Here is a 23,770-nt window from a genome sequence, read left to right as displayed (position 1 = left end):
GGAGGGGGAGCGCGTCTCGAGGGCTCAACGCAATGAGCCCAGGCTCCGCATGCGGCGCAGAGGGGGGGGGGGGCACGGTGAGCAGGACGAGCGAGCGAGCGAGACGGTTGAAGCGCTGAGCAGGTGGTCATTCGCATATGTCATACCAGGTGAACTGCGTCCTTGACCGAACGCCCCTTGCGCACAGTAGACTTCTTCGCCGAAGCCGCAGCAGACCGCCGCCCCGCCTTAGGCTCCGCAGCGGCTTCTGGGGAGTCGCCCCCACCCTTGATGTCTACCACAACCTCAATCAGGTCTGGACGTGCCAGCACTGCTGCGCTACACGTCAGCTCTCGCCACTGCGGCCGCAAAGTGGACCACAGCCGCGGCGGGCAGTACGGCGCTACCCACCTCCCAGAGCCAGCGGCACCAGCGTTTCCTTTCTTCGCTGCAGAAGGCCTGGACATGGTTTCCTGCGCCACCTCCACTGTGGCAAGGGCCACCGGATCCACCACGCAAGCGCGCAGGCGCCGCAACGCCGCCAGCACCTCCAGCTGCGCCGTGCCAACGAGCTCATCAAGAGTTCCTGTAGAGAGCGACTCGGCGTGTGTATCCACTGTCGTCAGCGTTTTCTCCCACAGCTCAACTGGCACGCTCAGCGATGTCTGGCACGCACTGAGGCTGCAGAGAATGAGGTACAGCCGCTGACCCGTCGCAGCCGGTAGGAGACGCTGGCACACCTCCACAAAGTGCCGCTCGAACACTGCGGGAAGTGGCACCGCCGCCCCCAGCCCTCTCCTCACTGGGGCAGAGGGGCCAGGAAGAGCAGGGGCTTCACCTTCATCCGCGTCGCCCGCAGCGGTGCTGTCTTCGTGAGCTTGAGGCGGCACAAGCGGCTGATCGGCGGTGGACGGTGGAGCCTCGGTCAGGAGCAGAGCCGAGCCGAGGGAGACGCAGTCGTTGTCTGAAAACCGCCAGTTGGGGCAAACATCGGCGGTGCTGGAGCCCAGCAAGTCGAGCGTTCGCTGACGCAGTTTGCCGTGTGGATGGCGAAGGCAGCGCAGCGAGCTCCACATGCTCGCCAGCTCAGCGGCGCGGAACTCTGCGAGAGTGGCACAGGCCCGCTCGCACAGCTGCCCGGTGACCTCGTCGTTATGCGCGACGCGCAGCTTTACAAAGCTGTACAGCGCTAGTGCGATGTCGCGCGGCGCGGCAGAGGAGGCGCACATCTTGAGGCGCGAAATAATCTGCTGCGTGACACGAATCGAGTCGCGCAGCACAAACGTGAAGGTGAAGAGGAGGAGACAGAGATCGTGGACCGTTGTTACCTGCCACTGCTGATGTCGCACCATCATCTGAGAAGTTGAGGACGAGGCGCTCACCGGCTGTGCTGCGCCGCCGCGTGCTGCGAGAGCCACGGACGGGGCGGACCCGACCGCACGCCGCATCAGTTGCTCCGCAGTCTGTGTAAAGAACTCCAGGTCTCGCACGCCTAGTCGAGCCAGCTGATGCAGGTACTCCACCACGCGCTGCGGCGGGAGTTGTGCGCGCTGCGCCTGCACGTACTGCAGCACAGCATGTAGGATCTGTGAGTCCCGAAGGCCGCCGCTGCGCGACATGATCTGCAGTGCCCACCCCACCTCCTCCTCGGTGATGGTGCGAAGCCAGCGCTTCTGGGATCCCCACTGTCGGTAGACCCCGGGTATGAGTTCCTCCTTGGCGCACGGCAAGTTGGCCAGCAGAGCCGTGAGCTCAAGCTGGGTGCTGCGAGGCGTGTTCTGCACGGCGACGGTGATGGCTGGCATGTACTGCACGAGTATCGCCTCTCCGCCGTAGGCGCGCAAGGCAAGAAGCGCGTCGATCAAACTGCGAAGCTGCGGTGGCCCTTCGTGTGACGAGAGGTCATTGGAGCGGCGGAGGTGATCAACCACGGCGCGGTAGAAAGTGTGGGGCTGCGATGGAGCGGGCAGCAGCCGCAACGCGTACCGCACCAGGTGTAGCACACGGTGGTGGTACCAGCGCGTCAGTTCCCCGGCGAGGGCGTCGAGCAACGCCGTCACTGCCGCGGGTTTGGCGGGCATCGTGGGATTCTTCTCTCCGTCATCAGTGCTCGCCGCAGTCGGCAGCTGCTGAGCGAAAAGCGCGGCATCATTGAACTCAAAAGAGGCCACAAGGGCCTGGGAGAGATGGTGCAGCTCCACTGGAGTGTGGCGGGGCTGCGGTGGCGGAGCGGTGGCATCGGTGGCGCCCACGGTAGGGGATGCGCTCTCGGTACCCTTCGCCGCCGCACAGGCGGCGCCGCTCCGCAGTTCGGGGTAGTACAAGGCAAGTAGACGTTCGAGTATGGCATCCATAGCGCGTGCCGTCATGACGCGTCGCTGCTCGCACTTTTGGAGGAGGTCCAAAACCCCTTGAGCATCCGCGGACTCCACCGCCTTGATGGCGGCCCCCTCGAAGGCCTCTAAGGAAGGATGCAGCGTCGCCACGCGAGCCGTCTCTGAGGCGCCCGACGCACTTCGGCTACCCTTGCCACAGCCGTCGAGGCCGCTGCTGCTGGAGAAAGCCACGACAGCGGCTGCTGCACTGATGGATCGCTCAACATCCTCGCCGTGAAGCGGCGTCGCATTGACCAACGCGAGCAGCGACACCACTGGTTGATGCAAGTCTTTGTAGCAGTGCACCACCCTCTGCAACTGATCCGGTGACAAGTAATTAGACGGCTGCGACGTGATGTGCCGCTCTGCGGCTACAAAGAAGTCTGGGTAGTCGTCGATGCCCTCGGCACAGAGTGCCTCGATGACGTTGCAGAGCTGCCTGCCGTCGAAGGAGTCGAGGTAGCGGAGGCAATGCTCCGCGAGCAGGTGCCACACCTGCACATCCTCAACCCCAGCCCTCTGCAGCGCCTCCATCAGCAGCAGAACGATGTTACCTTGCGAGAAGAGAAGCGGTGCCTCGTTGGACTTATGCGAGCCGGCCGCTGACGACGCCACCACCGCCCCATCATCCCCCAAGGATGACGGCCCGGTGTACGAGTTCAATGCCGTGCGCAGCAGTGGCAGCGCCGTCGCTGTGATGTCGGTCTGCGCTCCAAGCGCGCAGCACGCAGCCAGTGTGGTGCACAGTTGTGGAACCGACATGGACGGCGCGCTGAGCTGCACGAGCTGCACCGCCTCCTTCGCGACGGCACTGCTGCCCAAGTGGAAGTATGCTAGGCTGTCTAAGAGATTGCACAGAGCAGATGGGTTGATGGTGTATGGGGAGTAGCTCAGCGTGCCGCCGCCGTGGCCCCATCGGCTGTCCGAGGGCAAAGAACATAGTTGATTGCCTTCATGGGCACTGGCGTACGCCTGCTGGGCTCGATGCTTGAGCTCCTGCAGAGAGGGCTGCAAGGAAAGGCGCAGGAGCTTGTTTTTGAGAGTGTCGCCCAGCACCGCGTCAGGTAGCACGGCGTGCACGCGCCGAAGGTGGTATATGTCCTGGATGACCTTGTTGAGCATGTCTGGCGAGGGGATGGGAAACCGTGGCGCTGCTGACGCAGCTGCGCTCCAGCGAATGGGGCGGTGAACACCAAGGAAGGATAAGGACTTGTACACGAGGGCGTGGCGCGCAACGAGGCAGACGACGCAGTCCTCGAGAAAAGAAGATGCGAGCACAACGCGAAGAGCACAAGAGGGGGAAGAGGGGCAGCAGCAACATGAAGAAAAAGAAACAGACAACAAGACAGTAAAAGCCTCATCGCACTACCACGATGAGCGCCTGCGTCTGGCACCGCGGTGCATTGTGTGCTTCGGAAAGGCGGAGAGGGGACGCTAAGGCGCCTCTGCGCTGCACACGGCCGAGGTAGCTCAATATATCAGCAATGGAAACGAACAAGAGCTTCCCTCTGTAAAGTGCTGAGAGAGACAGGCAGCAGCCGCAACACCGTGCATCCAAACAGCAATGAAAAGCACTCGACACCGAAGCATGCTACTGTCACCACCAGCACGCCGTTGGGCCTATGTGGGTCTTTGTCCGAGTGTGTGTGTGTGTGTGTGCGTGTGTGCGAGTGCTCAGTCAGGGATAGACTTGTGAGCGTGCGCGTGTGTCCAAAGAGTGCCTACACGGAGTTTGTCGCGCCTTGTTTAGGGCGGGATGCTGCGTGGCTGAATCGCCCCCCTCTTCTCCGTCTCCGGTCCACCCCCCCCCCACTGTCGCCCTGCAGGCGGGAAAGGAAAGACGAGGGTGTGGCAGACCGAGCAGGAGGAGCGCAATGGCAGCACACTACGGAAAGAATACCACTTTGCCGGGGAAGAAGAAGGGGGGCAGGCAGCGCCGACAACGTGAGCCGCACACAGTGCACCTCATCTGCCCTTCTATTTAGCCTCCGCCGCCACGCCGCCTCTTCCACGTCACCTCGCTCGTGGACCGCCCTTCTCCCACGAAGGCTGCGGCATCTCACCCTCCCTAAAGTTCTTCACCTGCTCCACCGACCACTGCCGCGCCTGGATCTTCTGCACCTCCAGCGTCGTCTGCGCATCCTTCTTCTTTTCCTTGATCTGCCGCGCTGTCTGCTTGATGCCGGCACCGAGGTCGAAACCGAAGAAAACCATAATGAAGAAGAACATGGCCACCCCAGACCACGGGATCATACGAATGCCGCGTACAACAATTCCATCTGAGTGATCCTCGCGCCTCCTGATCGAGCGCTCCCAGCGCTGCACGCGCATAAAGTCTTGCAGCATGCGAAACCCCATGTTTTCTCTTTGTTTTCCCTGCCTATGCCAATGCAGAATACGCTCCACTGCTGGAGCGCGCGCGAGAGAGAGAGAGATAGGGAGGGAGGCAGAGCTGAAGAGAGGTACAATCCTGCAGAACCGCTGGACGCGCCGGTGAATGTCGGTGCGTGTGTACGTGAGTAGAGTGAGAGAAAAGTCGATACGCACCACCGCCGAACAGTGCGAAAGTATCAAAAGGCGCTGATGCCTCGGCTGTGTCGATGGCTTCCTCTCCCTTCTGTTGTCCCCTTTGTTTTTCGTGTTCGGTGCGTTGTGACCGCAGCAGGAGAACGAGAAAGGGGGCGAGAGCGCCAGAAGAGAAGAGCACAAGAGAGAGGGGTGGCAGTGCAGTGGAGTGCGAGAGCACGCCAGACAGAAACAGTGCGTGTAGAGGTGTCCCAAAGGAAACGGAAAGGAAAAGGAGAAAAAGGGGGATAGTGATGGCGCACATGAGCCCGGATGGGCATGAGCGGAGCGGCGCCCAGGCAACACGCTTCGACGCACATCTGCATGCGCCGAAAGGGAGAGGAGTCGACACGAAGCGAGAGAAGGAGCGTGCACACACTTGAGCTGCATGCCAGACGCGCCGGCGCCCCTCTCTCCGTCTCTTCACAAGTGAGGGAGAAACAAACGGCACTTCACAGTCCCCTCGGGTGCTTCAAGCGATCCTCAGTGGCCAGCGAGAGAACAAGAGAAGCTTCCCTCCCAGCAACCGCCACCGTAGAGCGGGAGACGCAGAGCACGCACAGAAAGAAGAAACGTGCTGAGTGCAGCGCTGCACCGGCACAGCATCTCCCCGCCATCGCGCACCGACGCACGCGCCCTCGCACCGCTGGAGCATCTGGCGTCGTAACGGACGTACCTCATGGGCTCTCGCTGCGTTGATTTGCAGCGCGTTGCTTTCTTTTTTCTTCGAGGAAGACACGGCGGTTTCTGAGCTACGAGCCATCGAGTACAAAACAAAAAAAAAGGTTGTTGAAGGCCGTTCTCCCTCACACACCGGCACGCACACAGGGGCGTGGGTGCAGCTCGCACGCGGACACATCTCAAGCACATACATGGAGAGGAGCAACCCGCTGCGATCGCTGGCATCTGTATGTATGGCACTCCGTGTGTGTGTGTGTGTGTTTGTGGGTCGGTCTGGTCTTTTCGGCGCATGGGCATTCACGAGCAACGCGGAAGGGGCATGCACGCTCACATCATCGCTGGTCATCGACAGACCGCAACAGGAAGGTGGGGAGAAACAAAGGTAGACAAAGAAAGCGAAAGAAAAAGGCGACGAGCCCACGTGAGTGGGTGCGGCGTGTTGGTGCGCGCATCGGCCACAGAGACAGCGGCCCATGATACAAAGAGCCGTAATACGAGCGAGAGAGAGACACAAAACGCTCACAATATACATGTGGCTGACGAGGGGGAGGAAGGGAGGGTAAGGTACGTTGTTTGTGTGGCATGCGTCTGGTTTTCGTCGCCGGGAACGCACTTGTGCAAGCGCGTTTCCATCTGAGGTGTGTCCGCGTGTTCTGCGCAGCCCTGTGTTACGTGCCAAGGACATAGAAATCAAAAGAGGGAGAAGAGCCGAAGACATCAGCCACGACAGAGAAAAAAGCTCGGGGCAAGCACCGAGAACGGAGGGAGGAGGGGGAGGGCCCTACGGGGCACTGCACCCGAAAAAAAAAAGTCTGAGCAGACAAGCACACACGCAAAGCAACGCCCCGACAACGTACACACCGTTGCTCGCTGATGGATGTGAGGGGTATCTTGCTGGCGTCCGAAAGAGTGCATGCGCGCCCACACACAAAAAAAAAGATTTTAAAAGGAGAACATCGCTACAGGAAAGGCGAGGATCTAACATAATCTAACCGCAGCGGCCTTCGTATTGCTGCCCACCGACACACACACACACACACACCAACGAACAAAGGGGGTCAGGGGTGAAAAGAACATGCGTACAGCATTCACTTCCGTGCACGCACAGACACAGCGAGGCCGCCAAGCCCGCGTCAATGCGCCTCAGCCGTGCTGCCTCCGCTTCCTCACAGTGTCGGCAGCTCGTTAGGCATCAGCATTTTGGAGATTTCCATGTAGCGGCTGCTGTTGTACTTGCGGCGCACCGCCTGATACTTGGTCGTGGGAACGTAGTTCACATAATCTAGGATGACCTCCGCGCAGTCGCGGAACTCTTGCACCTCCGACTTGGTGTAGTACCGCAGGGCATCCGTCCACACAGGGAAGGTGGGCGTCTTGGGCAGCTCCAGCTTTGTGCGCAGCATCAGCAACGCCAGAAACACCGACGCATGGGCAATCTGCGACGGGGTGAACTGAAGACACTTGTAGTCCAGTAGCGCATGCTCCATAAAGAAGCTTGTGGCGTGGCGCACAATCGCGAAGTACTGGCGACGCTGCTCCTCGTCCGTGCCAATGCCGAGGAAGTCGTCTCCCTCCAGCACCGTCCACGCGCGCGAGGCGAACGGGAAGGGCGTCGGAACAGTCAGCCGGAACGACAGCGCGGTGCAGATGGCGCGCTCCATCTGGATAATCTCCTCGCGAGTGTATGTGTTGGCGCTGATGTGCACGCACTCCTTCACCTCTGGTGGCCAGATCTCCTCGTACTTGGCCGCCAGAAGCATGGCGCAGACGCCGACAAGCTGCAGCTGCGCGCGTGGTACGAACGTGGCTCGGTCTACCTTGTTGTTGGCGCAGGAAAGATAGCGGTCGATAAGGTTGACGGCAAGATACATGGTCTCTGCGTGCAGCTTGAACTTGAGGTGCACATCGATCAGCCAATCTACGAGGATCATACGCATTTTCTCGTTGATTTCGGGCTGGTGCTGCAGGTACCGCGGGGACGCGTAGTAGGCGTACAGGGTACTCGTGTTCGTTGGCTCATTGCTCGCGTTTCCTTCGTTGAAGCGCGCCACCGCCTGCCGCTCTCGTTCCACGAACATGTCGGTGATGTCGCCAATCAAATCCGTGCAGTACGTCGGCTCCTGTGCATGACGGGCGTCTGCGCATGAGCCGGATAGGGCGCGACTGGTTCGCTGAGGCACAATCACGTTTGTGCGTCGGGCGTGGATGTGAGACTCGCTGTCGCCCCTTCGCACCACCAAACTGTGCATGGAGTGCGACGTCACCGCAGAGAAGCTGCTTGCTGCCGTCAAGCGCTGAGAAAGTTGCTGCTCCTGCTGTGAACCTCGGTGGAGGCTGTCTTGATTAAGAAATGAGGCGCCGGAGAAGCCATTGTTGTTGGGGTCAACGCGGCAGTTCTGTTGACGCTGCTTGATGTCGGCGCCGAGGTTGCTGGCGAGGTTCGACACCTCACGAAGGGCGGCCATGCTGTCTCGCACGCGCTCACGCACAGCAGCAGACAAGAGAACAAATGGCGAAACGAAAACGCGTTGACTGTCAGCACAGGCAAAGCAGGGATACAAGAACTGGTGTCGTGGCGTGAGGCGTCGGGCGAAGAGGGGCTGCCGTCTCTCTGTCTATGTCACGCCGCGCGTGTATCAAGTACTGTATCTGGCACGAATGAACAGTGAAGAGGAAGAGGAAGTGGGTGGGATAAGGGGAAGGCAACTACGGTCATGAAACCTCAGACAGATAACTCGAGCACCTCTTTTGGACTCCCCTAATCAAGCGTGCGGCTCCTATGTGCACCCTCTCCACGGGATCTTCTACTTGGAAATCTGCACACACACACACACGTGCACAAAATGAAGAAAAAAAGCGAAGCCTGTCGGCGCGTGCGTACTGGAGAATGCGAAGGGTGACGACGTGCACAGGAGAGAGAGAAGAGGGATCTAACGTGCGGTGTGTAAAGTACCAAACGAAAAAAAGGAAAACGGAAAACGGCAAGAGACAATACGAAGCAAACAACAAAGAGAAGAGGGAAGATGAACCGAAACGGCGAGCTCCAACACATACGTGTATACACGTATGTACAGAGAGGGTTTGAGGAGAAGGAGAGGGGGGAGGGGAGATGGTGATGAAGGATCTAAAAGGTGATGAAGAGAGGAGAGGGGTGTGAATCTAAGCTGTCAACAGGGCAGACGAAGAAGCGAAGAGAGAGAACCGAGCCAGCGAGCAACGCTGTTGTTCGCGGGACTTCCACGCGTGTGTGTATGCGTGACGGAGAGGCAGTGAAGGAGGGGGTGGCCAGCTTTATGCACAGACACACACGACAGAAGCAGATACGCGCCTAATCGCTCGCACAGTCACAGAGACGACGTAACACACCGGAAAAGAAAACAAGCTTATGCGAGGCGGGGTCGTCGACCGGAGCGCGCGAGAGGAAGCGACAAGGCAGGGCAGGGTAGGAGGCAGTCGCTGACAGACGCACACGTGAGCAAAGGACTCCCGACAACTTCACACGATTAGACAAGGCGGCAGGGAACCGACAAAAGAACGCGAAAAAAGCAAGAGGCGGCCGCCAGCTCCCTCTCTGTGCACACGTGTCTCCTACTTGGTCTGTGTGCGCGCTCGCGCTCGGCCTTGAAGCTTGCGAGAGTGTGTACGTGGGTGCGTCTGTGTGCGGTAGTGTTGCCGAGTTTCTCTTTACTTCGTTCGTTGCCTTCTTACCTCACGCTCCCTGCTTGCAGTGTTCGAGTAGCTGCGAAAGGCAAGAGTATCACGGTGTGAGACTTTGGCGCGAGAAGGAGGTGCGTGCTTTACTTCCGTGCTGCCTCGTAGCAATCTGTGAATCGGATGAGGAAGGATAAGAAAGAGGGTGGAAGGGGCAGCTCAGTGAAGTGAAGAGATATATGCGCGTAGGTACGAGAGCGTCGTGCGTGGAGGGAGGGGAGTAGAGATGCGTCGAGAGTGTGTATGGCGATCGGTTGAGGTTTCGATGAAGGAAAGTGGAAGAGTGCGTATCACAATGGTCATGTGCATGGTGGCTGTTGCGCTTATTGCTCATCTCCCGCGGGTGTGTGGATGGGGAGAGTGGGGGCAGGCTCTCCAGGAATCTGCAGAGACCACGCCTCAGCGCTGCCTCCCCTCCACACGGGCAACTGATCAACCACAGGGGGGGGAGAGTCGCATGTGCGCACGTGGTCGATCCGTCGACTCGGGATGGAGTACAAGTCGTTTTATACAGCCGCTCCCACGCAGGGCTGAGGTGGCACTGCCCTACCTCATCCAAGAGCGCCGTGGCACGGAAGCACACATAACTGCGCACTCCTTTTTTTTTGCTTTCTGTTATGCTCTCCTTGCTTTTAGATAGTGATGCTTCAAAACTGTAGCTACCATGACGCCTGTTGGCATGACGTCCGTTCGGTGGAAGGGCAAGCAGAGAGAGGGCGAGGGGCTGGTGCGTCGAGATTGTGTTTCAGGTGTGAATGGGGCAAGGATCGACGGCGGAGTGGAGAGCATGGGGGGGGGGGGGGCCAAGCGCCATGCGTGCGAGTGCGTGCGCCAGAGCAGTGTTTCTTGCTGTGCACAGCACACGACGAGAGCAGAGAGAAGATCCCGCTCCCTACGCGCAAACTCGCACACACGCTGGGACATCCACTAAAGAGCCACGCGGGCGACTATGACAACCGCTGTACCCTTTTCGGTCATGCTTAAGATCTAAAACGTCCGACACCTTCTCGGCACCCCTCTCCTTCGTTTTACTGCTCTCTCGTGTGCCAAAGCCATCCCCACCATAAAGCGAAGAAAGGCTGATCGAGGTGGCAGTGGTTGAGCACCGCACCCCGCTCTCCCTCTCCCTTCGCATTCATGTTTGCGATAAAACACTAAAGTTGCGTCGCATTACACTCTCCACATCGCGCACCCACTCGTTCAGATATACCTACCAACACTCGCTACCTCGGGCCAGCATCCCTCTCTCCTCTTCACGCTCTCTGCCTCTCTGTCATCGTCCCGTTTCACCTACCCCCTCTACCTCTATCTTAAACGCCACGCAGACAGAAAGAGAGGCGTGCATGCATACACACGCATCTCGACGTTGCAGCACCCAGACTACTACGCAACAGACAGACACAAAAGAGGGCCAAACGGCCAAATACCACAAAAGGCAGCGGAGAGTGAGAGAGTGACTGTGCAAGAGGGGGGGGGGGCGGACGCGCATAGCATCCAGAGAACCGGGATCAAGGGAGACAGGCAGAGTGCGTTGCGCTCTGCTCCCACATCGCCTCAACTATTTCTCTAGCGGCTTCGTCTCTCCCCACCCGGCTATCTTCATTGGTAGGGTACCTCTTCGTACTCGGGTTGATTGGATGTATCCCCTCCCTGTTCTTGGTGAGCGAAGACTTGCTCGCCAACGTGCGTGCACACACATGAGGCGGCGGCACACATCCACATACATCACACACGCACACACACGAGCCCACACGAAAAAAAAAAGGAGCAATATAAAAAAATCAGACGGAAAACGTAAAGGAAGTCAAACAAAGGAAAACCCCCGGGAGGAAGCCAAAACTTTTGGTGGTAAGGGAGGGCGGGGGCTCAGAGACACACGGCAGACAGAGGGCGACGGCGCTCGCCCACTCCCTGGGGGCCATCGCACTCCGACCCTCTCCAAGCGACAACAAGGTGTCGAGTTTGTACCGCTGGCTCAGTGCCCTACGAGGTGCATATCCCTGGAAGAAGTTGTCTGTGTGAAGCGCCCTCTTTCGCCACCACCCCACCTCGGCACACACCGCTACGCATGTGAGTGTGTTTATGTGTGCTCTTTGGAGAGCGATAGAGTTGGTAGGTGGTCGTGGTGGAAGGCAAAGTCGACGGCGCGAAAGGAGCTCAACGGCGTGTGTTTGTACGTGCAAGTCTGCGTGCTCACATCCGCCAGCGCCGCCCTGCACCTCTGCCTCCCTCACTCGCGCAAGCGCACACATTTCCTACCCGCTTAGAAGTTGATCGTCTGCGCAAAACACGCCATGCACGCCTCCTTCACCGCCTCGGACATTGTTGGGTGAGCGTGGCAGGTGCGGCCCAAGTCCTCGGAGCTCGCGCCGTACTCCATCGCCAGCGTCGGCTCCGCGATCATCTCGCCAGCAGCCGTGCACACAATCTGAACGCCAAGGATTCGGTCCGTCTTCTTGTCCGTCACCACCTTCACGAAGCCATCCTCGGTGCCGACAGCCTTGGCGCGCGAGTTGGCGCTGAAGGGGAACTTGCCAACCTTGTAGTCGATGCCCCTCTTCTTCACCTGCTCTTCCGTCTCGCCCACCTGCGCGACCTCAGGGTTGGTGTAGATGACGCCGGGGATGACGTTGTAGTTCACGTGCCCGGGCTTGCCAGCCAGCATCTCCGCGCACGCGACGCCTTCCTCCTCGGCCTTGTGCGCTAGCATTGGGCCCTTGTTCACGACATCGCCGATCGCGTATACGTTTGGCACGTTCGTCTCGAAGTGGTCGTTGATGCAGATAAAGCCGCGCTCCATCTGGAGGTTGATGGCCTCGGCGTTCAGCCCAGTCGTGTGCGGGCGGCGGCCCACGGAGCATAGCAGCGCGTCCGCCTCGAGCGTCTGATGCTTTCCATCCTTGTCCTCCACCTCGATCGTCACGCTGCTACCGTTGTTCGTCCCGCTAACGACCTTTGTGTTGGTCATAATTTTTATCTTTTCGTGCTTCACCAGCGCATCCGTGAGCGCCTTGGACACGTCGGCGTCGGTGTTGGCGGCGCAGCGAGAGGCAAACTCCACGACGGTCACCTCAGCACCGAGGCGGGCCCACACGCTACCAAGCTCCAGCCCAATCACGCCGCCGCCAACCACGATCATCTTCTTGGGCACGTGGTCAAGGTCGAGGGCGCCGGTGGAGGACATCACAACCTTCTCGTCGAAGGGCAGGAACGGCAGCTCCGTCGGCTCGCTCCCAGTGGCCACAATCGTCTTCTTCGACTCGAGCGTCTCGTCCTTGCCGTCGAGACCTTTCACCTTGATCGTGTTGGGGTTCACGAAGCTGCCCTCGCCCTTGTAGTACGTGACCTTGTTCTTCTTGAAGAGGTACTCGACGCCGCCCGTCAGCGCCTTCACCCCCTTCGCCTTCTGCGCCTGCATCGCAGACACATCCATCGTCACGTTCTCCCCGCCGCGCAGGCCATACTGGGCAAAGTTGGCGTGGGCGTCGTGGTACAGGTGCGTCGCGTGCAGCAGCGCCTTTGACGGGATGCAGCCGACATTCAGGCAGGTGCCGCCAAGAGCACCGCGCTTCTCGATGCAGGCGGTCTTGAGGCCGAGCTGGGCGGCCTTGATGGCTGCCACGTACCCGCCAGGGCCACCGCCGATCACCGTCACGTCGTAGGACGCCAGGTGCGCTATGTTCCTGCGGAACATGCTGGTGTGTGCTTGTGTGTGCGAAGTGGGGAAAAGTGTGGGTGTTCGACCTTAGGCTACTCAGCGTCGCCACGAAAAGCGGGAGGGAGTAAGAGGAGGGGGCACGCGAAAGGAATAAGGCTAAGGGTCCGCTGAGTGAGTGAAGGGGGAGGGGAGGGGAGGGGTCGCTACGAGATGGTAGAAACTGCAGAGGGAAGGGAGGGGGGAGGTACGCCACGTCATGTGTCCCATACGCCGAGATAGAGACGTGCATGAGAAGTCCAGCGGCAGCGGAGGTGGGAGAGATGAGTAGGGAGAAGAGAAGAACGGCTACCATGAAAGACAAGCTAACGAAAGACGTCGCAACGTGCATTGCCCCCTACCCCTGACATATACCTCACATAGAGACACGGCTGAGAGGTTGGTCGAAGGTGCGCCGATCCAGGGCACTCCGTGTGCAAGACAGGTGCTCCAGAACGACGAGTTTCAGCGAGGCGCGCGCTTCAGCAGTCGAGCCGCACGTGCCGGGGGGATGGGAGGGCGGGAGAGGGGAGAGGGGTGGTTTCGCGGCTCGCGCGTTGCATCACCTTCGCAGACGACCCCTTGAGCGGCTCGGCGCGCGTCTCGGGCAGAGCTGTGAAGGACACAAATTAGTCGGGCGTGTCTGTGTCTGCGTGTGCCCTCTTGCAAAGCAGAGCCAGCAAAGACAAAAGACAAAAACAAAACGCGCGCAAGGCAGCACCATAGGAAGCACTCCCAGTGCGAGCCCACGATGAGAGAGATCCGCCGCCGCCTCGAGCACCGCGTTCATCCACGACCTTCCGTGGGTGTGTCGTCTGCCCAGCGGAAACAAGTGCACACCTTGTACGCAAGGGCCTGCAAAGACACGTATATCAGTGCGCGTGAGGAAGCTCCAGCCCCTGAGGTACATGACCGAAGACCGCCTTTCATGACGACGCGCTGCTATCATGCGTAGTAGCCTCCACCGCCGATCACAGAGTCGATTCGGGGCGGCACCTCACAGAAGCATTTCCACCAGCTTCCTCTGCTCCTCTGTAAGCTGCGCGGGCATGTCGTACTGCAGCCTGACGTAGAGGTCACCCCGCTCGGAGGCGACATTCATCTTTGGCATTCCCTTTCCCGGGAGCCGAAGCACGGTGCCATAGGGTGAGACGGTGTCGAGGCGCTGCACCCGAACCTGCTCCACTCCGTCTAGGTGTGTGATGTTGCGGTCAAAACCTACGAGGGCCTCCTGAAGAGTCAGCGTCAGCGACGTGTCCAAGTCTAGCTGGTTGCGGCGGCGTGAGAAGACGGGGTGCGGGAGGGTGTGCACGTGTACGAGAAGATCCCCCGGCAGCCGGTCCGGCGACTCCTCCGCCTCCATCTCGAACTTCAGCACGTGGCCCTCCTCCATGCCAGGCTCCAGCTCCAGTGTAACTGTGCTGCTGCCGAGCAAGACTTTGTTGCCTCGGCACACAGAACACAGCCGCTCCGGCCGCCGACCTGCTCCGCCACAGCTGGGGCACTTCTGGTGCAACTCTTGGATCATGCCAGGGGCAAACTGGATGCGCTGGCGCAGCACGCCCTCGCCCCCGCACTGCCGGCACTGCACAATAGCCGCCTTAGTATCTGCACCACTGCCTTTGCAGGCGTGGCATACCTTTTGCTTGTTGACCTGGAGTGTCTCCTGCCCGCCAGTGAACAACTTGGCGAGGTCCACCTTCGCTTCCAGCTCCATGTCGGGCCCTCGCAGGCCATCGTCCACCCGCATGCCGAAGAGCCGGGCGAGGGGGTTCATACCACCGCCAGGGGTGTCCTTGGAGCGGTCTATGTGTTCGAGCTGCTCCAAGCCCCGCTCCCCGCGCATGTCGTACACCTTGCGTTTCCGCTTGTCGGACAGCACCTCGTACGCACGGTTAACTTGACTGTACTTGACCTTGTCCTCCTCCGTCTTCGCCACGTCGGGGTGGTAAAGGCGAGAGAGGCGGCGGAATTGCTGACGGATGTCCTTCTCTGTCGCTTCCTCGCGCTTATCCTCCAGCTGCAGCACCTTGTAGTAGTCCACCTCCTGGGCATGGTGCACCTCTGCGGACGGCGCGTCGGCACGACGACCGCCGCCAAAGTCGAAAAATGCGCGCGAGCTCAGCGCTACGCATAGAAGCACAAGCACAAGCATGCATGCGCACCGCACGGCAGCGCGACGCGAGTGCAGGATCGTCATTCGCATGTCTGTCGGCAGCGGAAGTCGGTGAGTAGACGAATCGCTGCTGCTGCTGCTGCTGCTGCTGCTGCTGTGTGTGTGTGTGTGTGTGTGTGTGTGTGTGTAACTTCAAAGGGAAAATGTGCCTACGCTGTACAAATTCTATGGAACAACACAGCAGCAATGTCGCGGCGCACACCACATGAGAGTTTCTCGTTGTCGGCCGTTTTTGGAGAAGGAGGAAGGGAGGCGCTTGGCAGCAACAACACCGCTTTCGACGCCTCTTCGACCGATTCCCTGGCGCACGCACACGGCACACGCACACACACACAGGCAGGCAGTAGAAGATGTGAGGCCTGGGCGAGGGAAAAGGTGCGGTGACAAGGTTCGCAAGAAGCTGTTGAGCCGAGAAGATAAAAGAGAGGATATACACAACGTGAAGCGGATGACCTGACAACAGCAGCGGTGCGGGTAGCGATCAGGGTGGAGAAGTAATGGAAGCGTCAAGAGGCGGTAAGGGAGGGGTGGAGGTGAGAGAGGAACGAAACGACTCGCACAAGAAGCTTCAGACACTACGGTGGATGCGTTCACCTCTGCAGAGGTCCACAACTACACAAGCTGGTCAATGTCGGCCGTGTCTGACGAAAACCTAGCAGAAAAAAAAAGGAGAAAAGGAGGCATCAGTACCCATCCCCTAAAGAACGCCACAGCCACCGCACATCAAGCCGGGAGGGAAGGCGGTGATTGAGCCAGAAAGGCAGGAAAAAGGGAGCAAGAGAGATGCAGCGGCGGCAGGCGCACTCCGAGGTGTCTGCTTTCGTGTGCACGCCTTCATATTCCTTCTTCCCTTCCCGCGCAATCATAAGTCGTTTGTTGCTGCAATCGTCTTTTCGTGTTACAAGTTGCTGTGAAACGCAATACACGTGAAAGGCGAGAGAGCGAGAAAGAGCGCCTGCGCATATGTGCGTGCGTGGCGGGGGCGCGGGCACTCGCTCGCTCTCTGTCACCGAGATGGAGAAGAAAGTGGAGACAGGTCATCACGAACACGAGCGAGGTCGTCGAAAAAACCCCGAAGACCTCCTCAGCGACAGCTCCCCAGCATTGCGGGGAGAAGAGAGCGCGCAGGTATTGCGGCGTCTTCCATCGTGTGAGTCTGGGAGAGGCGGGCCACAAGAGAAGAGGCGGCCGCGCAATAAGCAAACAGAAAAACGCACCAACGTGTCATCAGCTTCGTCAGCGCCAACGACACGGCAGGACAGGCGCATCCCTAACCCTGTGCGAGGAGCCACAACGATACACGCGTGAACCGCCACAAACACACAAACACACGTGTCGCGTGCCAGAGCACCAACCCACACACATGGCCAAATCAAAACCAAGAGAAAGCAAAACAAGGAAGAGCAAGATCGGCACGACATCGACCACCTGGAATAGGGAAGGCGGGTCGGCAGCACAAGCGCCTGCAGAATGTGAAAGAGATGGAGGCGGGGGGCTCGTCGTGTCGCAGCTACACGGTGCCCCTAGGTGGTCCTTGTGCCCCCCAAGAGCCCATGCGCAGGCCGAGCTAGGCACTACCGCGGCTGTGTAGGCATCGGCTTGTAGCCTGTCTGCGCCACTGGCGTCAGCACCTGCTGGCCCAGCTGCAGGTTCACATCCACGGGGCCGGTGCCGAGGCCCTGGCTCACACGCTGGCCACTGCGATTCTCATTCACGTGCGCCTCGGCCTCGCGGAGGAGACGCTGCTGCTCTTCTTTTGTCACCTCACGCGTGGCGGTGCGCTTAAACATTATGCCAGACCGCTGCGACAGCATCAGACGCCGCACGTGAAAGGATAAGTTGCTCTCCCGCTCGTCCAACTCCAGCACGCGCGAGACAAACCACTGTTGCACTGCCATGTAGGGGATGGTGGCCGCCGTCAACCCAAAGGCAGTTCGCCCGATCTTTGGGAGGTGGCTAACGAACCAACTGGGCCGTCCTCCCTCGTTCAGCGGCGCCATGACACGCACCACGCGATGCCAGCCAAGCCGGCCGCTTAAGAAGTACCCAGCACCGAAGAACGCTGGCATGCCAACAAAGGTGCCCACAATGCCCTTCTCCACAAGTCGCAGCTCCTCCTCGTTGAGGTTCTCCTGGTAGTGCATCAGAAACTGCACGAGGTCGTTGCGTGTGTACGGTTTTGTCTTCTGGTCAAAGTTCATGATCGCCATGCCGGACGTGACGGTGCCGATGTCGCGGATGCCACCGCCGCCGCCACCCTCGTAGTTCGCCGGCGTCGTTGAGGCGGAGGAGCTCATGGTGAGGCAGGCCTAGAGAGAGAGAGATGTGCGCGTCTGCGGGTGGAGTTCTTGGGGTGTCACGTAAGCGAAAGGCGAGTAAGGTTACCGCGGCAAAGGACTAGAATGGCGATCTCCGAGAGGCGCCAGATACGCCACGTTGCTTTTAGCCTTCGTTCTTTTCTCGCGAGCGAGGATAAGCGTCTGTGTCACCTCTGTGTTTGCTTTACCGTGCTGCTGCAACCGCCTCGTTGTTTTTCCTGTAAGTGGGCAGCCAGGCTGCAATTGGCAGCAACGAAGGAGCAGAGAAAAATAAAAATATAGAAAGAAGCCCTCGGCGAGGAACACGTGGAAGGGGGCAGTGAGCGAGGAAGTGAGGAAGGCGAAAAGAGACGATGGAGAACTTCGGGAGAGAGGAAAAGGACAGTGGCAGGGCGGGGGACCCTTCCGCTGTACATGCAGCCCGTGCAGCCCGTGATAGGCCCACTGCATGCACGTGGGGAGCTGTAGATTAGAGAAAGAGAAAGCTGGGCTAGAGGTGCAACGCCATGTTCCTTTCGCGTCGATCCGCCCACCCCCCTGCCTCTCAACGGCGATCTTTCAGTCGAAAATAAACACGCGCAAGGCACACCTTCCTCGCTTCAAGTAGTGTACGCTAGGGGGAGGGGGTGCCGCCTTGCCAGCTGCGACTACATGGGGCGACGCGAAGTCCCGCCCCTGAGATTCTTCCACAGACAGTCGCGCACGGCAGCACGCTGACGACCATTCGGTCACACCGCGAACGGAAGTGTCGCTGACTTAGCTTTGGCTTCCTTTATTCATACCGTCTCCGTCTCCGTTCAAGCCTGTGCCTGCGATCGCATGCCGGTCGGATGCACGAAGATGGTGGGAAAAGGTGCGCTTATTCGCATCCACGAAAGTACGAAGAAGCGCATGAAACTCGGCGTTTGGCGCACTGAAAGAAACAAAACAGCGAGCATGTGTGTGTGTGTGTGTATTTGTGTTTTGATGTGGTTGAGTCTTCCCCGACACCTAAAATACAAGCGCGCACAGATTCGTATGCGTAGGAGAAAGTCACCGCCTGCCATACCTGCCCGCTACGAAGGAAAAAGAGAGCACACAGGCATAGACAGAGAAAGAGAAGCGACGTCGAACACGCGCGGCATCACAGAGCGAGCGAAGAACAAAAAGAAACACAAGGCCATGGAAAAGGGGGAAAAAAGAAAGACAGAGCACATAGGCGTGAAGGTGGCACGTACGGAACATACGCGCAGCGCCTACGCCTCTTCTGTGTCTGGAAAAACGTTGTGAGGCGGTCCGTTCATTGAGTAGGCGTCTCCGTGCCACACATCCATATACATGTGTGCGTATGCGCACGATTGGCTTGGTTTTGCCACACCATTTTACGCCAATATCACACCTCCGCTATTCAACAGAGTTCTCCCGCATCATATATGTGTCCTGCCTTCTCTTCCACCTCCTGCATTGAGCCGTCAGCCATTCGGCACGGTGTTTGCGTTGGAATGGGTCTTGTTTCCGTCCTATCGCTTTTGCTTTTCTTCGCATGCGAGTGCGTGTGCATGTTCTCTCTCGCTCCGTTCTCTTCTGCATGTTTCACAGTCCTCACTTCCTCTACGTGAAGGCCAAGCTCACCAACGCACACACAAAGGCGCATCTGTATATATTTCTATTCACAAGGACACCAACAGCGACACGCAGAGGCGGGTATGGTTGTTGGCGCTTGCGCGTGCAATGGGGGGAGGGAGTACAATGTGCGTGGCGCTCACAGCCACGCGACAGGGTGCGTCGCGCCTTCCTTGTTTTTTTTTCTTTGCTTTTTCCTTTCGCGCACCACCTACCGCTTTCCCTGCCTCCCTCTCCCTCTCTCTCTTGCACAGCCACGCGTCACCGAAATCATGTGCGTATTCATGTACTTCTATTCTCTTCGCCTACTCTGTCCTTGCTAATCGCTGAGAGTCACGATATCGCGCGCGTGAAGACGTATCCGCTTTCGCAGATGCCTCTTGCAGTCGTGGCACCTGAGCAGGACAGAGAAAAGCATCTGAAACCGAAGAAGGTCAGGCACACGCAAAGACAGCGAGATACATGAAGCATGCCTCGCCCACGGAGCTTATCTGAGTCTGTGCATGTATACCTTCGTAGCGTGGCGCGTGCGGCTCAGTTTCGAAAAGGTACATGGGGGGTGCTCATGTGACTACTAGCGCCTGCGTGGTCTTGTGTGGTGCCCTTTCACCGTCCGCCGGCATCGGACACATGTCGTTCTTAGGCGGACAGAGAGGGCCGCTTCGCCTTGGTGGCCGTCTTGGCGGTGGCACTAGAGGAGTTCTTCACGTGGCTGCTGGAGGCCGCAGCAGAGCGGTGAGGAGCGCGGCTCTTCGCCTTGGGCGACTTCTCTCTCTTCCCTGCCGGCTTTGCAGCGACAACGAGAGCCGGTGGAAGCGCCTTCGCGCTCAGACGCAGAGCCTCGGCGTACGACTTGGGGGCTCCGGCGGCGGCAGCGGCATCGGCAGGCGAGACTGCATCTTCGTCTACGGAGTTCACAAATGCGGCAGTTGCAGCTGCTGTTGGTTCAGCGCGTGCGGCAGCGAAAAGTGCCTCGCACAACGGCAACGATCGGCATGGAGCGTCCTCGACATCATCGCCGCTCTCGCACGCAGGACTCGAGTGCGCCACGGAGCACGACGCGCTCTCGAGCTCTGATAACGGGGTACGGGTGGTATCAGCTCGCAGAAGGCGGCGGCGCTCCTGCAGCCGCGCAGTGGCTTTGATCAGCGGGTCCGCGAAGCTGAAGCTCATCATCTCCCCGGCGGCGCTCGAGTTACAGGCAGAGGAAGCAGGCCTCGGGGACGCGGACGATGTGAAGGCACGGGCAGCGGGGATGCTCATCTGCGACAAGGAGAGGGCGCAGCTTTTCTCTGCGCACAGCACGAAGCCTGCCGGGCTGTATGGGTCATGGCGATGGCGGCGCGACTGTGATAGAGGGCATGGCGACAGCTGCGCCCCCGCTGGCGATGGGCATATCGGCCCGCAGCCGCCGAGGCCGCTGCCGGGAACGCTTTCAGAAGGGATGGCCACCATCAGCGGGCGCGGCGGGCGAAGCTCAGCGAGCGGTAAAGCGTCAGCCATCCTCGGAGAAACGTCAATGGCACGCGGGGCCTGCGGCATCGCAGCCCCGAGCGCCCTCGGTGGACGCTCCGCAGGCATGCAGCACACCTCCTTGCGGAGAGAGGTCGAGGGAGACTCATCCACAGGCATGGGCGGGGCCGCCATCAAGCCCCTCCTCCACGCCCCTGCCGCACCGTGCCGTTTCCCCCACGAGGAGCCCGCGCACAGGTCCGGTGTGGCGTGCGTACAGCCGGTGTTCGAGTCCGTCAGTGTCTCCTTTGCTAGGGCCTCGCTGATGTCCGCGGGGAAAGCACCGGCATGCTCGCAGACAGTCGGCCGGCGCGGGGTGGCAGCGGGAGCGACACCGCTGGTAGCGCTCAGTAGGCTCTTTGGCATAAACGGCGCGGTTGTCACGCTGAAGTGCAATCTGTTCGTGGTGTTTGCAGTGGCGGTGGCGGAGGAGGGCGTGGCTAGCACCGGCAAGTCCGACCTCATCGTGGGCACAGAGGTTGCCTCTTTCGCGCTGCTGCTCGCTGTCGACCCATGGAACTTGGCAGCGGCGTCCGTGAGGAGGACGTCGATGGTGGGTGGTGGCTTCGGCACCGGCACACACGCACGCAGCGTAGGAATGTGGATCTTCTCTTGGTTGTCAGCGGCACAGTCACGGTTACCTGAACAGAGCGGCTCTTCGCCCACGACGCGCGGGCACTTCAGCGTCCTGCGTGGCGCGGAAACGCCGATGATGGCCGGCTCCTCGGCCACCGCGACAGGGAATGCAGGAGCGATCGACAAGGCCCTGCCGGGAGCGTTGGCGTCAACTGGGCAAGACACACTCACATCTTCGTGAGGCGGGTTCGCCTCCCATGCCGCGTGCGCGTTGTCGGCAGGGAGCAGTGAGGCGAGAGCGGCGCATGGCGCGCACGGGGCACTGCTGGGCAGTTCTGCCTGCCGCGTCTTCTGCTGCGGTGAAGTTGCCCGCAGTCGGGAAAGGGTCAGCGAGCGAGGAGAGTCCTCGCACTCAGGCGTGTGCTGCCAGCACTCCAGCGTCCGCACGGTGCGAGCGTGGCCTTCAGCGTGACTGCAAAGGCCAACGCGCAGCCCGGCCGCCTCGGCCTCGTCCACTGAGAGCGCGCAGAAGCTGGAGGCCGGAGCAGGGAGGTCGTCGCGCAGCATCAGCTTGTTGGAGGCGCGAACCGCGCTCAGCATCGTGTGGATGCGCTCGCTGCGAGTGCGTCCGGTGAAAAAGGGCTGCAGGCAGGAGAGGCTAGCGAGGGCAGACACGCACACTGTCATCGCCGCGTCCATCAGAGGTAGAACCTCCTCGGCAATCTTATGGTCCTTCATGTCGGACGAGCACGCGAGAAAGACTGGGTCCATGCAGGCCTCCAGCGTTTTCTGGACAGACGGCCAACGCGACACGGTCGCCGTTGGAGAAATGGGGATGGCGGCCACGGTGGTGATCTCGAAAGAGTCGCTCTCCGGCGTGCTCGGGCTGCGCGAGTCCTCTGCGCTGGTTATGTGGGTGATGGCCGCATCCGTCTTTCCTTGCGTTTGCGTTCCGACGCTCTCCACTAGGTCAGACGCGCTGTTCTTCACGTAGGGGACTAGAAACGTGTACTTGTCCTCGGCCCCAGTGGGTGCAACCGCCGCGAGGTCAGTCATGGTGCACCTTGCGGCTGAGCGCTAGCGTCGATCAAAACAGGCGAGCAGAGGTGAGGGAGAGTGAGAGACGGGCGCACCACGAGGGAGGAAGAATGGCGGAACGAAATACAGCGGAGCCAAGCACGCAACGAAACGAGAAGCGCGTACCGAATAACAAGAGAGGGGAGGGCGGCGGCAGCGCGACGAGCACCTGGCGGGCAGTCGATCTGTGAATCAGAAGAAAAGAGGGGGTAGCCAAAGAGAGGGAGCAGACGCACGCACGCAGAAACGCAAACAAAACAGCACAGACCTTCAGAGAGAGTGGGTGCGACGCCAGGGCGCGTCGCACACGTGCTACTTGCACGGATCGCAACCTAAGATCTGGATCAGGGTGTGAACGTCTGTGTACGTGCGCGCGAGAGGGAGGAGCGAAACAAGAACCATAGAAATCGAGGAGGGGTGAGGGGTCCAGCCTACGCGAGCACACGCCACACCAAAACACAGAAGTAACGTACAAAAGCAGTGAAAAAAAAAAGCACAGGAAAGTCAAGATCGCTACCGAAGAGAGGGAAAACGAGGAGTCGACAGAAAAAAAAAGAGCCATCAGAGAGGGAGGGAGGGAGGGAGGGAGAGAGGGGGGGGGGGGCTTGGCCGCAAAGCCACCAGAGACGAAGAAAAGTGCTTCCAGATTCAACGTGCTCCGCACACGCACACACACGTGAAAGGAAGACGAAACAAAACAACAGAGAGAAAGTGATCTGATGAAAACCAAAGAAGAGCGTGTGTTCCTGTCGTGTGCGTGTATATACATATGTATATGTTATTAGTATGTTTTTTTTTTTTTTGAGGGGTGGTGGGGCGAGGGGGGGGGGCAGTACTGGGATTGCGTGCGCTGTGAGTGTAGAGGTAACGGTGATAAGATGGGCAAGACGGGAGAGGAGAGGACAAACAGCAAGCAGCACGACAGACAACATCAACAATCTGAAGGCGAGAACGAAAAAAAAAAGAAAATACACACACAAACACACTCACAAGAAGGGAGAAGGCGATAGGCGGAGCAAAAAAACGAAGTTACACAGACGCCGAACAGATGAGCACGCAGACAACGTGCGTGATACAGAAAACGGAGGGAAAAGAGAGAGCTCAAGCACGCACTAGAAATACAATGATACGCGGTACGCCCTCCTGAGAAACAAAAAGAAAAAGAAAAGACAGAGACACGCAAGACACTCGCACCTGAGTGCTAGAGCGCAAGTGGTGGTTTGGGGGGGGGGAGATACCTATGCGTGGGATCGACGTGCCTGTGTCAGGGGACGGCTGCCTTTCTCAGGCACACCTCGGTGATCGCTGCCGCCTGCTGTGCTTGAGCTGGAGTGCCTCTCCTTTTTCTTCCCGGGGCTGCATGCACTTGAGGAATACAAAAACTAAAAGAAGACAGTAGTGTGCTGAGGGCTCAACAGAAGTCCAAGGAGGAAAAAGGGGGGCGAGAAGAGCGGCGAGGGAGGCAAGCAAGGCGAAAAGCAAAAGTGCGCGATGCTGGCACTCT

General features: G+C 59.4%; 7 protein-coding genes across 7 annotated transcripts; all 7 read right to left on the bottom strand.

Moving 5' to 3' along the window:
* Positions 1-140: 140 nt before the first annotated feature.
* Positions 141-3,476, bottom strand: LDBPK_323540 (hypothetical protein, conserved; the record flags this gene model as incomplete). The annotated part of the gene is made up of 1 exon (XM_003863717.1): positions 141-3,476. One exon carries the CDS (start codon positions 3,474-3,476, stop codon positions 141-143), a length of 3,336 nt encoding a protein of 1,111 aa, XP_003863765.1.
* An 891-nt stretch (positions 3,477-4,367) lies between these two features.
* On the bottom strand, positions 4,368-4,712 carry LDBPK_323530 (hypothetical protein, conserved; the record flags this gene model as incomplete). Its single annotated transcript, XM_003863716.1, has 1 exon — positions 4,368-4,712. The coding sequence occupies one exon, from the start codon at positions 4,710-4,712 to the stop codon at positions 4,368-4,370; it is 345 nt and encodes a 114-aa protein (XP_003863764.1).
* Positions 4,713-6,766: 2,054 nt separating this feature from the next.
* LDBPK_323520 (CYC2-like cyclin, putative) lies at positions 6,767-7,678 on the bottom strand (the record flags this gene model as incomplete). Its single annotated transcript, XM_003863715.1, has 1 exon — positions 6,767-7,678. One exon carries the CDS (start codon positions 7,676-7,678, stop codon positions 6,767-6,769), a length of 912 nt encoding a protein of 303 aa, XP_003863763.1.
* A 3,896-nt stretch (positions 7,679-11,574) lies between these two features.
* LDBPK_323510 (dihydrolipoamide dehydrogenase, putative) lies at positions 11,575-13,005 on the bottom strand (the record flags this gene model as incomplete). The annotated part of the gene is made up of 1 exon (XM_003863714.1): positions 11,575-13,005. The coding sequence occupies one exon, from the start codon at positions 13,003-13,005 to the stop codon at positions 11,575-11,577; it is 1,431 nt and encodes a 476-aa protein (XP_003863762.1).
* A 997-nt stretch (positions 13,006-14,002) lies between these two features.
* Positions 14,003-15,205, bottom strand: LDBPK_323500 (chaperone protein DNAj, putative; the record flags this gene model as incomplete). Its single annotated transcript, XM_003863713.1, has 1 exon — positions 14,003-15,205. One exon carries the CDS (start codon positions 15,203-15,205, stop codon positions 14,003-14,005), a length of 1,203 nt encoding a protein of 400 aa, XP_003863761.1.
* Positions 15,206-16,755: 1,550 nt separating this feature from the next.
* LDBPK_323490 (hypothetical protein, conserved) lies at positions 16,756-17,478 on the bottom strand (the record flags this gene model as incomplete). The annotated part of the gene is made up of 1 exon (XM_003863712.1): positions 16,756-17,478. The coding sequence occupies one exon, from the start codon at positions 17,476-17,478 to the stop codon at positions 16,756-16,758; it is 723 nt and encodes a 240-aa protein (XP_003863760.1).
* Positions 17,479-19,740: 2,262 nt separating this feature from the next.
* LDBPK_323480 (hypothetical protein, conserved) lies at positions 19,741-22,245 on the bottom strand (the record flags this gene model as incomplete). Its single annotated transcript, XM_003863711.1, has 1 exon — positions 19,741-22,245. One exon carries the CDS (start codon positions 22,243-22,245, stop codon positions 19,741-19,743), a length of 2,505 nt encoding a protein of 834 aa, XP_003863759.1.
* Positions 22,246-23,770: the final 1,525 nt, after the last annotated feature.

This window comes from Leishmania donovani, chromosome 32 (genome assembly GCF_000227135.1).
Source record: "Leishmania donovani BPK282A1 complete genome, chromosome 32".
Taxonomy (NCBI): Eukaryota; Euglenozoa; class Kinetoplastea; order Trypanosomatida; family Trypanosomatidae; genus Leishmania; species Leishmania donovani.
This window is presented reverse-complemented; position numbering and strand designations above follow the sequence as displayed.